General features: G+C 49.9%; 1 protein-coding gene across 3 annotated transcripts in view; it reads right to left on the bottom strand.

Moving 5' to 3' along the window:
• Olfm2 (olfactomedin 2) overlaps nucleotides 1-15,651 on the bottom strand; it is a 79,078-nt gene that overhangs the window by 43,969 nt on the left and 19,458 nt on the right. The window contains exon 1 of one of the 3 annotated variants that reach the window (XM_075966702.1): nucleotides 14,522-14,939. The exons of the other annotated variants lie outside the window; for them this stretch is intronic. Coding sequence (XP_075822817.1) covers nucleotides 14,522-14,656 — 135 coding nt within the window. The 5' untranslated portion in view covers nucleotides 14,657-14,939. Of the gene's footprint in view, nucleotides 1-14,521; nucleotides 14,940-15,651 lie in introns of those variants that run through there. 3 annotated transcript variants of the gene reach the window in all.

The raw sequence follows: 15,651 nt of genomic DNA, 5'->3' as shown, positions 1-15,651 counted from the left end.
ATTGACACATCTTGGGATCCCTGGTGGCGCCACTGAGGTCCTGGGCCCTGTTTGTTATAGTGATGGCTGAGCGATATCTTTGGTCCTCACATGAAGGATGTGTCATCAGGTCTGACTTACCCGAAGACACAATCATTTCTTTAGTCTAATCCCAAGAGCCCTGGTCCTGAATTGGGTATTCTAAAGGCTTTATAGCTAGAAATTAAAACCAAGAAGGGTATTTACTCTCTGATCTGTTAAGTCTTGTGTGTGCAGTGCAAAGCCACGGGGAGATACTGTGTTAAGAAGTTGCCTAAAGCAGGCCAGCAGGATAAGTCAGTGAGTAAAGACACTGTCTGCCAAGCCTGATGCCCTGCGTTTACTCTACATGGTAGAAGAAGAGAGCCTGACTCCTGCAAGTTGTCCTCTGTCCGCTACATATGCAAGTGTTCGTGAATATGCCACACACACGCACAAACACATGCATATACACCACACACAAGAAACAGGAAAAACAACTGTCTCTCAACTCTCCTGGCTCCCAGTGAGGGGACAGCAGGGCACATGCTGTGGGATTTATCTAATGTGTTTAGTTGGCACCACTTGCTGGATCTTCTGGAAGCTGTCGATGGTGCCATATCTCCGCCTGATGGGAGATACTTTACCTGCAAGCACAGAAATTTGCAGCAAACTGGCGATATACCTCAGTGGAGAGGGAAGTGACCTCGCACACCAGAAGCTCTGGGCTCTACCACCATGGGAAGGTGGACACATGGCCTACTACCCAGCCACTCCAGCGGCAGACGCTGAACTCAAGCGCCTCTTTGGTTGCAGTCGCAGGGCCCCCAGGGTTACATGGGCCTCTTGTCTGAGAACAACACAGGGAACCCACAGAGCACAGCCCACATTCTCGGGGGGCTCTCTACACAGGCTGCATCCCGGCACACTGACACGCCTGGTTACGTAGACATTCCCCAAATGAGTGACAGATTCTGCGCACTCCGGCTTGTCCCAGAGCCTCCCACATAGTACATGACATCACATTTCACTTCTGAATACTCTGTGGGGTGGTGGTCAGGCATCCTCCCATGACCACTTGGCCTTTCTGTTTTGTGTTTCTGTTTTTAATTTTTAGACAGGGTCTCACTGTGTAGCCCTAGCTGACTTAGAACTCACTGTGCAGACCACGCTAGCCTGGAACTCACTGAGATCCCTCCTGCCTCTGCCTTCTGGCTGGGGGACTAAAAGCCTGTGCCTCCATGTCTTTCTGGATTGACTGATGAGGTAGCTAGGAGCAGGCTGTGATAGATCAGACATCTAGGCAGTCAGAGCTGGACTCTCTGCCAAGCCCTCACTGGCTGGTTCCTCCCAGGAGGCTGCAAGGACTGCGGGGTTGGGGAGAGGGCAGGCCAAGTGGCTCGCTTAATTAATTAGTCCTAATTGAGATATCTCTGCAAATATCCCTCTATTGAAGGTCATGGTTCATCGGTTTCCTGGGAAATCGTGCTGTCTATGTGTCTGGAGTGCTGGTGTATGGCAGAAATAAGAAAGAGGCTGCCTTGCACGTTGGCCATGCTTCTGGTTAGGACCGTGGTGTCTAGAACAAGGTGGGGGTCAGGCTCAGAGACAGAGAGAGACAGACAGAGGGGTGGCAGCAGGAAGGTGAGGACCAGTAGGAGACAGATTCCTCTTTGCATCACAGGGAGAGACACAGGCAGAGAAACTGCACAAGAGGGAGGACCAGAAGTGGGGACAGATGGACCAGCGGGCTGGGCAGACAAATGTCCCTCTGCCTTTTCCTGCCTTGCTCGCCTGGCCTCCTCATCTCCTGGGCACACGCCACCCCACCTGCTACCCTCCCTCCTGCAGCGGCAGCGGCAGTGACAATCAAGCCTGATTCCTCTTTGGCCCAGTCACCCTCCCCTCTCCTCTCCCTCCTCCCATCGTTCCCTGCAATCATCTCGCTTGTTCGAAATGAGCCTCAGCGGCTGGATCCCGACAGCTGCTCCATCCTGGAACTTGTGCTGGGCGGCACTGGAAACAATGCAGTCAAGGGTGAGGGACACAGGGTGGAGAGGAAATTGGAGGCTCAGCTTCCACCAGGCCGAGCTACCATTGCCACGGTCCTCAGGGGTCTGGACACCCTGAACCCTCGCTAGTCTTTCTTGGCTCAGGTCTGACTTCTGCTGCAGTCTTTCCCAGGGCCACATTCCATCTGCTTCTTAGGAGGCCTGGAGGCTGTGAGTTCTAATCTAATCCCACATCCTCCATTGCTATCAAGGTCCTATGGCCCTAGGGAGACACAGTCACAGACAGACAGACAGACAGACAGACAGACAGACAGACAGACAGATGGCCGCTAAAGAGATACAGAGGGACTAAGGAGGTAGAAACAGGTGGATACCTGGGGCTCACTAGCCAGCCAGGTTAGTCAAATCAGTAAGTTCAAGGTAAAAAGTGGGAGACCCTGTCTCAAAAAAAAAAAAAAATAAGCCATCAAGATGACTCAGTGGGTAGAGGCCCTTGTCATCAAGCCTAAAAACCTGAGTTTGATCCCTGGTCCCTCACAGTAGAAAGAGAGAACCATCTCCTACAAGTTGTCCTCCGACTTTCTCGTGTGTGCATTGTAGCATGAGCCCACCCTACTCCCCAATAAATAAATAAATATCGTTTTTCAAAAAGCAAACCTGAATGTTGCTCTGTGGAATGATAGTGGAGATTGAACTCAGGCCTAACACACACACACACACACACACACACACACACACACACACACAAAGAGAGGTAATATCCAGAGACAGGAATGAGAGACAGAAACCAAAGGCAGACATAAAGACAAGACAGGGACACAAACAGGACACAACAGAATTGGAGACACAGGGGAAAAGATGACAGACACAAAGAGACAAATACAAACACATGTTAGTCAACAAACACAACATACTTACAGTGGGTAGTGGGCACACAGAGTATTTACAGTGGGTAGTGGGCACACAGAGTATTTACAGTGGGTAATGGGCACACAGAGTATTTACAGTGGGGTAATGGGTACACATGGAAGACAAGGAGAAAGACAACCAAGGAGCCAGGCTTAGTGGCATGTGTAGATAGTCCCTATTTGGGAAGCCAAGGCAAGAGAATTGCTTAAGTTCAAGAGTCCAGGGCCAGAATAAGCAACACACAGACCCCTGGGGATGAAGGGAGGGAAAGAGGAAAAGAAAGACCTAAGAAAAGAGCATTTTGTGCAGTTTTAAATGCACAAGCAAGATGATTCAGTGTGGGAGAGTGCTTGCTGCTTAAACCTGATGGCTTCAGTCTGCAGGATCCACAGTAAGCAAACAAGACACTAAAAAGAAGGCTCAGAGGTGAAGAGCACTGGCTTCTCTTCTGGAGGACCCAGGTTCAATTCCCAGCACCTGCTTGGCAGCTCACAACTGTCTGTAACTCAAGTTCCAGAGGATCTGACACCCTCACACCAGGGCACATAAGATAAATAAATTATTTTTTTAAAAAAAAGCAAGCAAAACAAAACAAAACAAAAAAAACAGAAATAGAGGTGAGCAGTTTCACCTCTCCTACAGCAAGGTGAGGGGTGGGGACCGGAATCCAGGAGTTCTAGGGCCAATTGGCCTGGAATACGAAGTGCAGGAAACAAAACTCAGACTTTGCCTTAAGGCGAGGGGGAGCGGTGCAAAATTGGAGCAATGTGAAGAGCTCTGTCACTCTTTCTGGGTGTTTGTCTGTTTGGTTTCCTGAGACAGGGTCTCACTGTGTAGCCCCGACTGGCCCAGAACTCACAGAGGGCCTGCCTCTGTCTCCAAGGGCTGGCATTAAGTGGTGCACTGCCACACCTGCCTGCACATCTCTGGCAGAGGACCAGGGTTTGGTTCCAATTACCCTACCTGGCAGCCCACAATCATCTGTGATTCAGTTCCAGGGTACCCGACACCCTCTTGTGGCCTCCATGGACACTGCACATGGGTGCTGAACAAACTCATTCAGGCAAAACACCCATACTCATAAAATAATAAATGAATAAACAATCGAAAAATTTAAAACAAACAAATAAAAAACGTATTCTTTAAGAAGGAGTATGGGCAGAGAGATGCCTCCTGAAATGTCCTGGGACCACATGTGGATCATCATGGAACATGTGTGCACTCCCTCGTTTCCCACCTCAAACCATTTTTTTCGTTCTCTATTTTATGTTAAGGATTCTCACAGGTCCCAGAGTCTCTGTTTGTGATTCTCTCGGTGCACATCAGGAAGCAGGTGGCCCTCACGTCTAAGCCTTCCTTCTTGGTACCCCTTCACTCAGATAATTTCTTCCAGATTTCAAGTTTCAATTAATGGGTTAGGGATATGGATCAAGATGTTCGGTGTACAAGCATGAAGACATGAGTTCAAATCCCCAGAACACATGTAAACTTGGACATGGTAATGTCCGTTTATTTTTTGTTTTGTTTCAGTGTGTGTGTGTGCACGCGCGCTTTTACTTGTTTGCTTTTCAAAACAGGGTTGCTCTGTGTAACCCTGGCTGTCCTAGAAATCTCTCTCTCTCTCTCTCTCTCTCTCTCTCTCTCTCTCTCTCTCTCTGTCTGTCTCTCAATCTCTGTAGACCAAGCTGTCCTCAAATTCACAGAGATCTGCCTGCCTCTGGGATTAAAGGTGCAAAGTGCTCACGACTACCAACAAGCAGTAGTGCCCCTTTGTAATCTGAGTGCTCCTGTGGTGAGGGTAAAGATGGAAGAATCCCCAGAAGCCTGTGGAGCAGCCCTCTCTCTCTCTCTCTCTCTCTCTCTCTCTCTCTCTCTCTCTCGCTCTCTCGCTCTCTCGCTCTCTCTCCCTCCCTCTCTCTCTCTCTCTCTCTCTCTCTCTCTCTCTCTCTCTCTCTCACACACACACACACACACACACACACACACACACACACGCGGCTCATTTGGGGGCTGAAGCAGGAAGTTCATGGTGTAGCATTTGCCCAGCATGGAAATCAGCAAGGCAAGAACAAGAAAAACTTAATTTAGGCATTGCCACCTCCAGAAAACCCCTGTCACTCCAGGGCTGGTTTCATTACCTCTCCTCTGCCACACAACATTCCAGAAATAGTTCTGTCAGCACACATGCCTTGTCATGTCATGAGGACTGCAGATCTAATTGATAGTAGAGCCCCAGGGGAATGTGCAAACCTGCCCTCCCCTTTCCCTTCCTTTCTTTCTTTCCTCCTTCCTTCCTCTCTTGAGACAGGGTCTTGCTGTGTAGCCAGGCTGAGTCTAAACTTGCTATGCTCCACTCTCAGCTTCTCAAGAGCTAGAATTACAGAGGTGCATCATCATATGTTCATCATATGTGAAAATATATATATATTTGGGACTGGAACCCAGGCCCTCCAGCAACCTGTTCCTTTGCTCTGCTGCTGAGCCACCCCCATAGCCCTTCCCTGGGGGATTATAGCCAGGAGCTCTACCACTGAGTCATGGCCTAGCTCCTCACTGGGTGTGCTGGTTTGAATAACAAGTCCCCCAATAGGCTCATATGTTTGAATAATTGGTCCCCAGTTGATAGAACTGCTGGGGAAGGATTAGGAGGGCTTGTTCTCTCTGCCCGCAACTTGGGGATCAGATGTGAGTTCTGAACTATTGCTCCAGCGTCAGGCCTGCCGCCCCCAAGCTTCTCATCATGATGCTCACGGACTAACTCTCTGAAGCTGTAAGTAAGTCCCTAGTTAAAGGTTTTCTCTTAAAAGTTGCTTTGGTTCTAGTGTCTCTTCACAGTACCAGTATAGTTGACTAAGACACAGAGGGATTCTAGTCAGGGGCTCTATCACTGAGCCACGCCCCAGCTCCTCACTGAGGGAATCAGGCAGGGCTCTACCACTGAGCCTTGCTCTTTGCTCTTCCTCATCTTCTCTCTGGCATCCCAGCCCTTTCTGCAAAGCCTCTGGTCCCCATACCCTCTCACATTTCAGGCATCTGAGCAGACTCAAGCAGCCCAGAACCAACCTATGCTTAAAGTAGATCAACTCCACCATTTCCCTGTCTCTCCACCTCTTTGGTATTTACATTGGCTCAGCTCCCATCATCCCCCACTAGGACGGTGTAATCCCCTTTGTCCCATTCTCATGATTCCCAGCCTTGTGTCCGCAAAAGCCTCAAGAGGACACCACTCACCCTGGGTAAAGTCTCATTCCTCCCCTGCTCAGAACCCTCCACAGCCCCTCCCCAAATTCCGTCACCCATGTAGTCGCCTATCGAGTGTTTATTGAACACTTTACTATGTACTGCTAGGTTAGTCCCGGGGCTACACAGTCAACAAACAATCGTTTAAATGCCAAAAGGGTCCAGCAATGAAAAACACTTGCCACCAAGCCTGACAACTTGAGTTTAATCCTCAGGACCCACATGGTAGAGGAGAGAACCAACTCTCAAGTTATCATCCAACTCTATAGACAAAGTGCGGCACACACATACACTCAAACACAATAAATAAACTGTTTAAGAGATGGGATTTAGCTCCTGCCCCCCCCCCATGCTCACTTCCTCTCACCCTGCCCCCCACCATCCACTTTGCTCAAGTCACATTGGCCTGCTCAGTGTCTTTCTGCCTCAGGACCTTCTTGCTGCTCCTACCCTATTACCCTTTTCCTCTCAATATTCTGCCTCCAGTCCCTCTAGATTTCTGCACAATGTCATCTAATCAGAGAGGCTCCTCAAACCAAAAATTTTTTGTGCATGTCATCGTGCTCGTGTGGAGGTCAAAGGACAACTTACAGGAATAGGTTCCCTACTTCTACCATGAGGTCCTGGGGGTCATCAGGCTTGGTGGCAAACGCCTTTATTCATTGAGCTATCTCATTGGCTATGCTCTATGTTTCTTTATATATCACTTCCAGCCACCTACCACAGAGTTATCAAAATATCTTTTACCGCTCTGTTCAGGATGTCAGTCTGGCATAGGAAGAGTACATTGTCGTGTGTGAGTGTGTGTCTGTGTTGTAATACTGGGGATGGAATCGGATGTTTTCTGCATGCTAAGAAAGTGCTCTACCATTGAACCACATCCTCAGCCCAAAAACTGAGGGACTAAGTGGAGAATTTCTCCCTCCCTTCCTCCCTCCCTCATCCATCCTCCTTCCTGAGCCTGAGATGCTCAGAACTATAGTGCTGGGCTCTCTTGCAGCTATGCTCCTCTCTACTTGACTTTCTCTTCATCTCCTTTCTTCTTTTCTTCCCTCCTTCCTTTTGAACAAGGTCTCATGTAGGTCAGGCTAGTCTTAAACTTGATATATAGTGCCGGGTGGTGGTGGTGCACATCTTTAATCCCAGCACTCAGGAGGTAGAGGCAGGTGAATCTCTGTAAGTTCAATGCCAGCCTGGTCTACAAAGTGAGTTCCAGGATAGCCGGGACTGTTTCATAGAGAAACCTTGTCTCAAAAAAGAAAAAAAAATCAAAACAAAAAAATTGCTGTATAGCTGAGGGTGATCTTGAACTTCTGATCCTCTTGCCTCCACCTCTGGGTGCTGAGATTCCAGTCATGTGCTATCATGCCCATTTTAATCAGTGTGGGAGATGAAACCTGGAGTTTTGTGTGGATGAGGCAAGCATGCTACCCTAAGTCCCAGGTCCAACTGCAGCCTAAGTACTCCTAAGTACTCTCATTGGGTTGAGGGAGTGAGTCCGTAGCCGAGCCTGCATACCCCTTTGCTTCTCCCAGTCACGAGCCCTGAGACTCCCTTGGACCAGGGGACTGTGAGCAATAGCATTCTATGCCATATGAGGAAAATGCTTTAGGAGCTGTTGGGAGTCTTGCTGTGTCCCCTCTGAGTCCTGCTTCCATGGTGGTGTGACTGGAGAGCCTCCATCATTTTGGGTTCCAGGAGAACACCTGGGACAGAGACCTCCCATCACAACCAGCATAAGATGGAGACATCTCAGAAGCAAGAAATAAACCTGGTCTGTGTTCAATGGCTAAGCGCTGGGAATGCTAGTTACCATGGCATTACAGGACTTCCCTAGACTGGTTTTTGGGACTTCTTCCTCCTGTGAAACTGTCAAAAAAAAAAAACATAGGCACTGGGCATGTGCATCATTAGTACTCAAAGAACCTTCTGCTGGCCCCTGCCTAGACCCTCCCTTTTCTTAGTGAGGGTAAAGGGTCCTAACCAAATAGAACTCTTTTTTTTAAAAAAAATTATTTATTTATTTATTATGTATACAATATTCTGTCTGTGTGTATGTCTGCAGGCCAGAAGAGGGCACCAGACCTCATTCCAGATGGTTGTGAGCCACCATGTGGTTGCCGGGAATTGAACTCAGGACCCTTGGAAGAGCAAGCAATGCTCTTAACCTCTGAGCCATCTCTCCAGTTCCCCCAAATAGAACTCTTTCACTGATGCTCCTCTGTCCTTCAGCTCTTCCAAAGGGGGAACGGGACAGTGAAATGCCAGGCAAGTCTGACAAACTGAGTCCAATCCTTAGGACCCACATGGTGGAAGGAGGAAGCTGACTGCTGCAAGTTGTTCTGTGACCTCAACACATACATCATTAACATAGACAAAACAAATTAAAATGTAATAAATCAACACAACAAGGTTCATTGCACCTGAGGAATAACATCTAAGGATGACTACCCGCTTACACACACACACATGCACACACATGCATGCACGCAAGTACACACACATGCATTCACACATGCACACACTCATGCAACTCACACATACATGCATACATTCATACACAAACACTCACATATACATGCACATACACTCACATGCATGCACACTCATACACTCATGAATGCACATATGCACACACATGCATGCACGCAAGCACACACACACATGCACACACAGGGGAGGCAGGCTAGAGCAGAACATACAAGATGCAGGTAGTTCACTCCAGGTCCTTCGTGATGCCAGCCATTGACAGCAGAGATGTCAGCTTTTAGTCTGAGTCTGGATTTATGGTCCCTAGGTGAGGAGCCATTCGACTCAAGGCTCCCATCTCCTGGGGATGCTTCATGGCTGGAAGCCAGCCAGAGGAAGGAGGAGAGGCAGCTTCCCTCACAGAGGTGGTTTGTGAACACAAGGCTATGCTGCTTCTGTGCATCATGGAGAGGCGGAGCGGGGGGTAGACTCAGAGACAAGCCCATCCCGCATCACGGTTCACTGTCAACACCACGGAGGCTCTTTACTAAGGCAGGCATAGCACCCAAACTTCTGAGTCATTGCTTAGGAATTTCCACAGTGTATGATTTTACCCTCTTAACCTCCCCCTCTTTGGGGTTCTACCCCTTTCCCACAACTCATTATTGAGCACCTACTGGGAGTTTTCAGTATGTTTTCCACAACCTTTGGGGTCAATGGATGGAAAGATGACAGGATGGATAAACAGAAGAGACAAAGAATGGATAGATGGAAGGAGGAAAGACAGAGGTGTAGTGGAGGAAAAGGTAATGGTTATAAAGATGCATGGATGGATGGATGGATGGTGTATGTATGTATGTATGGGTGGGTGATGTATGTATGTATGTATGTATGTATGTATGTATGTATGTATGGGTGATGTGTGTATGTATGTATGTATGTATGTATGGATGGATGGATGGATGGATGGAGGAATGGGGGTCAGACCTCCATTGTCCACACAGTTCTGTGGGGGTAAGAATGACCTGAGCTGGCGAGAGGGCTCAGTGGGTAAAGGCACTTGCTGTCAAGCCTGACAATCTGAGCTCTTTCTCCAGAATCCACATAGTGGAAGAAGAGAACTGGTTTTGTTTTCTGACCTCCACATGTGCCCTATAGCACACAGATACCCATTCCACACGCATACAGGAACTAAATAAATGTAATTTTAAAATGTTATTCATATTTTATAGATAAAATTAACTTAAAATTTTGAAAATATATTTCCTCTTGATGTGGTTTTGTGTGTGAGTGTAAGAATGTGCATGTATGTATACTCGTGTGTGAGTAGAATGTGCATGTATGTATACTCGTGTGTGAGTAGAAGCATGCATGTCATGTTGTACGTGTGGAGTCACACCTCAAATGTCTGTTCTTACACTTCAACTTGTTTGAAACAGTTTCTCATTCACCACTGTACATGCCAGACTAGCTGGCCCCTGAGTCTTCAGGAATTTTCCAGTCTCCGTCTCTCCATAGGAGTGCTTGTACTACAGACATGTGTGGTTGCATCCAACTTTACTGGGTTTAGGAGATTCAAATTCAGGTCCTCACATTTGTAAAGCAAATGTTGTACCCACTCATCCACCTCCTCAGCCCCCAAAACATGAAAAACACTCATTCTAGATTCACTATGTGCTTGGATGTAATAGAGGCCCAAGAATATTTCGGATGTGTTTACAGATTCGGCTGCATGGCAAATATTGTGAACTGCTGCATCAGGCCACAGGAGGCAGCAATGAGCAAAACCAGTGCTTCCTTGTAGGTACTAGTAGCAGCCTTTGTGGTGTCGGGACTGAACACAAGGCTGAGCACTAGGCAAGCACTGTAGCACTGAACCTCAACACCAGTCCTTCATGGGAATTATCATCTAGTAGAGACTCTGAATTCTCCTTACCTAATAAGGAAACTGGTGTTCAGAAAGATTCAGTCAGTTCCCCCAAAGTCACATGGTTCGGTAAGTTGCAGGGCCAGAATTAAAACTTACACACATCCAACTCAAGATCCTAGCACTGACAGAGCATCTGTTCTGAAAGATCCAGGGCAGGAAGGTTTGTTTCAGTGTATACATATTTGGCATAGAAGGGGTAGTGGGTAGTTTTGCTAAGTAAATTAAATGTCTAGGAGACAAATTAATGGATGAGAATAGAGATAGAGATGTTTAAAGTACAGATTTGTGAATAGTGGACTGACAGATGGTGGGGTGGTGGATAATGGACAGAAAGAGGGATTGGTGTGTGCATGTATATATGTATGCATGGAAGGAAGGGTGAATCCATGCCAGGATGATGGATGGGTGGATGGATGGATGGGTGGGTGGGATGGATGGATGGGTAGATGGATGGGTGGATGGATGGATGGATGGATGAATGGATGGATGGGTGGATGGATGGATGGATGGGTAGATGGATGGGTGGATGGATGGATGGATGGATGGATGGGTGGATGGATGGATGGATGGGTGGGTGGATGGATGGGTGAATGGATGGATGGGTGGATGGATGGATGGATGGGTAGATGGATGGGTGGATGGATGGATGGATGGATGGATGGATGGATGGGTGGATGGATGGATGGATGGATGGGTGGATGGATGAATGGATGGATGGGTAGATGGATGGGTGGATGGATGGATGGATGGATGAATGGATGGATGGGTGGATGGATGGATGGATGAATGGATGGATGGGTGGATGGATGGATGGGTAGATGGATGGGTGGATGGATGGATGGATGGGTGGATGGATGGATGGATGGATGGATGGGTGGGTGGATGGATGGGTGAATGGATGGATGGGTGGATGGATGGATGGATGGATGGATGGATGGATGGATGGATGGGTGGATGGATGGATGGATGGGTGGATGGATGGATGGATGGGTGGATGGATGGATGGATGGATGGGTGGATGGATGGATGGATGGGTGGGTGAATGGATGGATGGGTGGATGGATGGATGGATGGGTGGATGGATGGATGGATGGATGGGTGGATGGATGGATGGATGGGTGGGTGGATGGGTGGATGGAGGCAGGTGTAAGGGTGAAGGAATGGATGGAGAAATGAAAGGATGGGTGGATGAAAAGATGAGTGAATGGACACATGGATGAAAGAAAGGAAAAGTGGGTGGATGGACAGATGGCTGTCTGAGTGAATGGAAGGAAAGATGGCAGGCTGTAGGAAAGACAGATGGAGGGATAGGAGAGTAGATGAGTGGCTAGAATAATGGGTGGGTGGATGGATGATGGATGGGGCTCTGAAGAGGGCTCTGTCGCCCATAATTCCGAGATAGGATTTATCACTGACTTTCTCAGGGGCATTAGCTTGGGATGCTGTTGCCATTGGCCAGAGTTGGAGAACAAGTTGGAGTAATCTAGATTCTACACAGACCTAAAAAAGCCCTTGTTTTTCTTCTTTCATTTTTGTATGTGTATGGACTTTTGCCTACATGTATGTCTGTGTACCACATATCTAGTGACTTCAGGGACCAGAAGCAGCCATCGGTGGTCCTGGAATTGGAATTACAGATGTGAGCCCCATGATGGGTGCTGGGAACTGGGGTCCTTTGCAAGAGCAGCCAGGGTTCTTAATGCTAAGTTAACCCTCTAACTCCTCCTTTTTTGAGGCCTGGCTGACCTGAAACTTGTGGCTACTCTCCTGCCTCACTCTCCCAGTTGCTAGGATTACAGCAGTCAGTCCCCCAGCTCCAAGACCCTTGCTGAGCATCCTCATGTCACAGCCACCTCCCAGGTGTCACCCTAACACCTTCAGCCACTCCCCCTGCAGAGCACTTTGGGAAGTCATGGGAAGACTGCAGGACAGGTGGAGAAAGGGCTGGGTGAGGATGAGAGAACTGGGGGGCCTCCGCAGATAGGCATGGGGGAACTCTACACCACGGTACTGTTAGCTACAAGGGGCCAGGTCTGTCTGGGTTCACAAACACATTCCCCCACACTTAGAGAAACATAATACACAAAAAGCAACACATGTGTATACCAGCCAGGCATCCATAAACATAAGTATATATAAACATACAAAAATTTAATGTATGAACACACAAAATCATAATTCATAATTCAAGGCTGGGTTAAGTCACTTGCCACCAAACCTGGTGACCTTAGTTTGATCCTAGGACCCAGATGGTGGAAGGAGAGAAGTGACTCCTGCAAGTTGTCCTCTGATCGTCACATGTGTACTATGGCATGCATGCATGTACAAGCACACACACTAAATGTACTAAGCATAAGCAAAAATCATAGCTCAAAGACATGGTTACACACCCTGCACATGTGCTTGTATACACACACTTTCACACAGCACACAGGCACTCACGCAGACTCCCACTCGGATGGATAGGTGAATTTGACTTATGATTTCAATGACTCCATCACTCTGATGACAACAGTCAGAAGGCTGTGTCACACCTGTGCATACAGACTCACTTCATATACACACCCACACCCATAGTCAGGGACATACAACCGCAGATGCAATGTCGGACACATGTCCATCTGAAAGCAACCACACAGGGACACACCCACCCTTGGGAGAATACATCTGCACCAGTATGTCAGAGAGACACTTAAGTTTCTCTTCACTGCCCATCCAAACCACAGGCGCAGACAGACACACCAAGATATACCCAAATAATAACACTCGATGTCACAGACAAAGAAGAAGACACCATGTTGCAAAGGACTCCGAGTCCCATGATGTCCCCTGACCCGGGGTTGGCCATGCCCTGGGCTGGGGGAACTGGTGTCCTCCCTTACATCCCACAGCTGCAGCTTTTGGGAGCAAAGTTCTTTTTTGGTGGGGAGGGGAGGAGTTATTGTGGATGCAAAAGGGACTGGCAACGACGTTGTAACAACATGAAGGGAAGAAGAGGGAGATGGGTGGGTGAAATTAAGGGGAGTCCCACAGACTAAAGATCAGAGGGGCTCCCATGGGAACAGTGAACGGGGCACGAGGGACGTTGCAATGCAAAAGCATCCTTCACTGTCAACAGGACAGAGCAACGGGGATGAACAGAACTGAGTGTACCCCTCCCCCCTAGGAAGCTACCAGGAGAAGGAAGCAGGGGGATAAAACAGAAGGGAGGCGGAGGAGTTCTACCCCAGTCTGAGCCCCCTCTTAACTCCCAGGATGAGGAGTTAGAGAGATCAATATTCAGTCCTCCGGGAAACAGATCATAGGAAGGAAGAAACTGGTGCCATGTGCAGGGGACAGAGAGCCAGACCGAGAGAGAGAGAGAGAGAGAGAGAGAGAGAGAGAGAGAGAGAGAGAGAGAGAGAGAGAGAGAGAGACTAAGTCAGAAGAAAGACAGAAATAGAAGATAGAAGGGGGAGACTCAGGAAAGGAGACAGAGAGAGAGCACTCCTCAGTGACACTTAGACACAACCAAGCAAAGTCCCAGAGGCTGAATATATATATGAAGACTCGGAGGTGTCCCCTACCCACTCCAACATAGCAGAACACCCTTCTGGCTCCCCCAAAACCGCCCAGCTCCGCCCCACTCTGCCGGGATCTGGTTCAATTCCGCAGCCCTGCCGCCTCCGCCTGGGGCTTGAGCCAGCTTGTACCCCGGTGGCACTCGTGGGTCCCTCAGAGAGGACGCTAGCCCAGCAAATGCAATCATCAAACCCAGGGCTATGCGGGGCGCGAGGTTCTCTTGTGCTTCGGGGTCCAGCTCGGGACCCCCAAGAGATCAAGTCCCCCAGAGAAGAAATCCCTGCTTTTACCCGAGATTCTGTCACTTTGGAACTGTGGGGGTCCTTTTCCCAGGAGCTGCAGTGGGGGCTACGGGCACCACGCCCCCCCTCCGGAGCGCCCCCCAGCCCGAGTAGCCACTCACGATTTTCTCCGAGGAACCCGCGCGGGACACTGTGTTGTTGAGTCCCACGAGTGAGGGCAGCGTCTGCGACATCCAGTTAGTGACCATGGCCATGGTGCTCAGCACCGCCCCGATCTTGAGCAGCGGCACCGACATCGCGCCCCTCGCCTCATGCCCCGCGCCAGCGCCTCAAAAAGCAGGTGTTCTGTCCCTTTTGCTCGGCACTCAAGCTGTCGCTTACCCACCCCAGTGGGGTGGGGGGGATGGAGGGCCGCGATGGCCGAGATGACCAGGTCCAAGGGGGCGGTGGCCGGCGGGATGGGGATGGGGTGACACTGGGGACGCGCGGCTGCGGCTCTGCGCGCCTCGCGGGCTCAGCTTTATAAGGCGCCGGCTCGGCCACCCCCTCCCGCGCCACCGCCGGGCACTTCCAGCCGCCGTGACGTCACGGCTCCGGCCCTGGAGCCAACGGGGTTGGGGAAATGATGGGGGGGTGCACCCACCCGGTCCCCCACTTCCCCAAAGAACCTCTGGGGGACCTTCCCCCATCTGCAGAAGTGTGGACATCCCCTTCCAGTGACATCCTCGCCCCTCCCCCGCCGCCGCGGCATCCCCAGCCCCGCCCCCCAGCTATACCCCCCCCCCATCCTCACTCTAGTCCCCTCTGTACCCTAGTGGCGATCCCCGGGCTCCCATGCAAGCAACACCCCTTCTCCAAAACCCCTACGTTGCAGCAGAAAGAATCCACCCCACACCTCCCTCCCAAAGCTGGCAGGGGGTGGAAGTCGGGTGTCTCCACCCACCTGCTTGGTCAGGAGCGGGGGGGGGGGGGGGGTCCGCTCCCGAGCCCGCGACGCCGTACAGAGAGCGGTGCGGGCTGGACTTCGGTGCTCTCCCGAGTGCCGGGACTCTTTTTCTCCTTGCTTTCCTGGTCCCAGATCGTTCTGAAGAGGATTCCCCTGTGGATTCGGGACCAGGGAAGCCCGGGGTGACGGGTACAGACTCTGTAGTGCGGGTCACTTGGGCAGTAGCAGGGTTTCCCTGAGCATCCGAGTTGCCACTCGGGACTGCCGCCGACCCAGACAGTTCTTTTCACAGTCGAGTCCCAGTGCAAGGTTTGACTCACAACTTGAACTTGGGGTGGAGGTGGG

This window comes from Microtus pennsylvanicus, chromosome 3 (assembly GCF_037038515.1).
Source record: "Microtus pennsylvanicus isolate mMicPen1 chromosome 3, mMicPen1.hap1, whole genome shotgun sequence".
NCBI lineage: Eukaryota > Metazoa > Chordata > Mammalia > Rodentia > Cricetidae > Microtus > Microtus pennsylvanicus.
The sequence above is the reverse complement of the archived record's forward strand: the minus strand, read 5'-3'. Positions and strand labels throughout refer to the sequence as shown.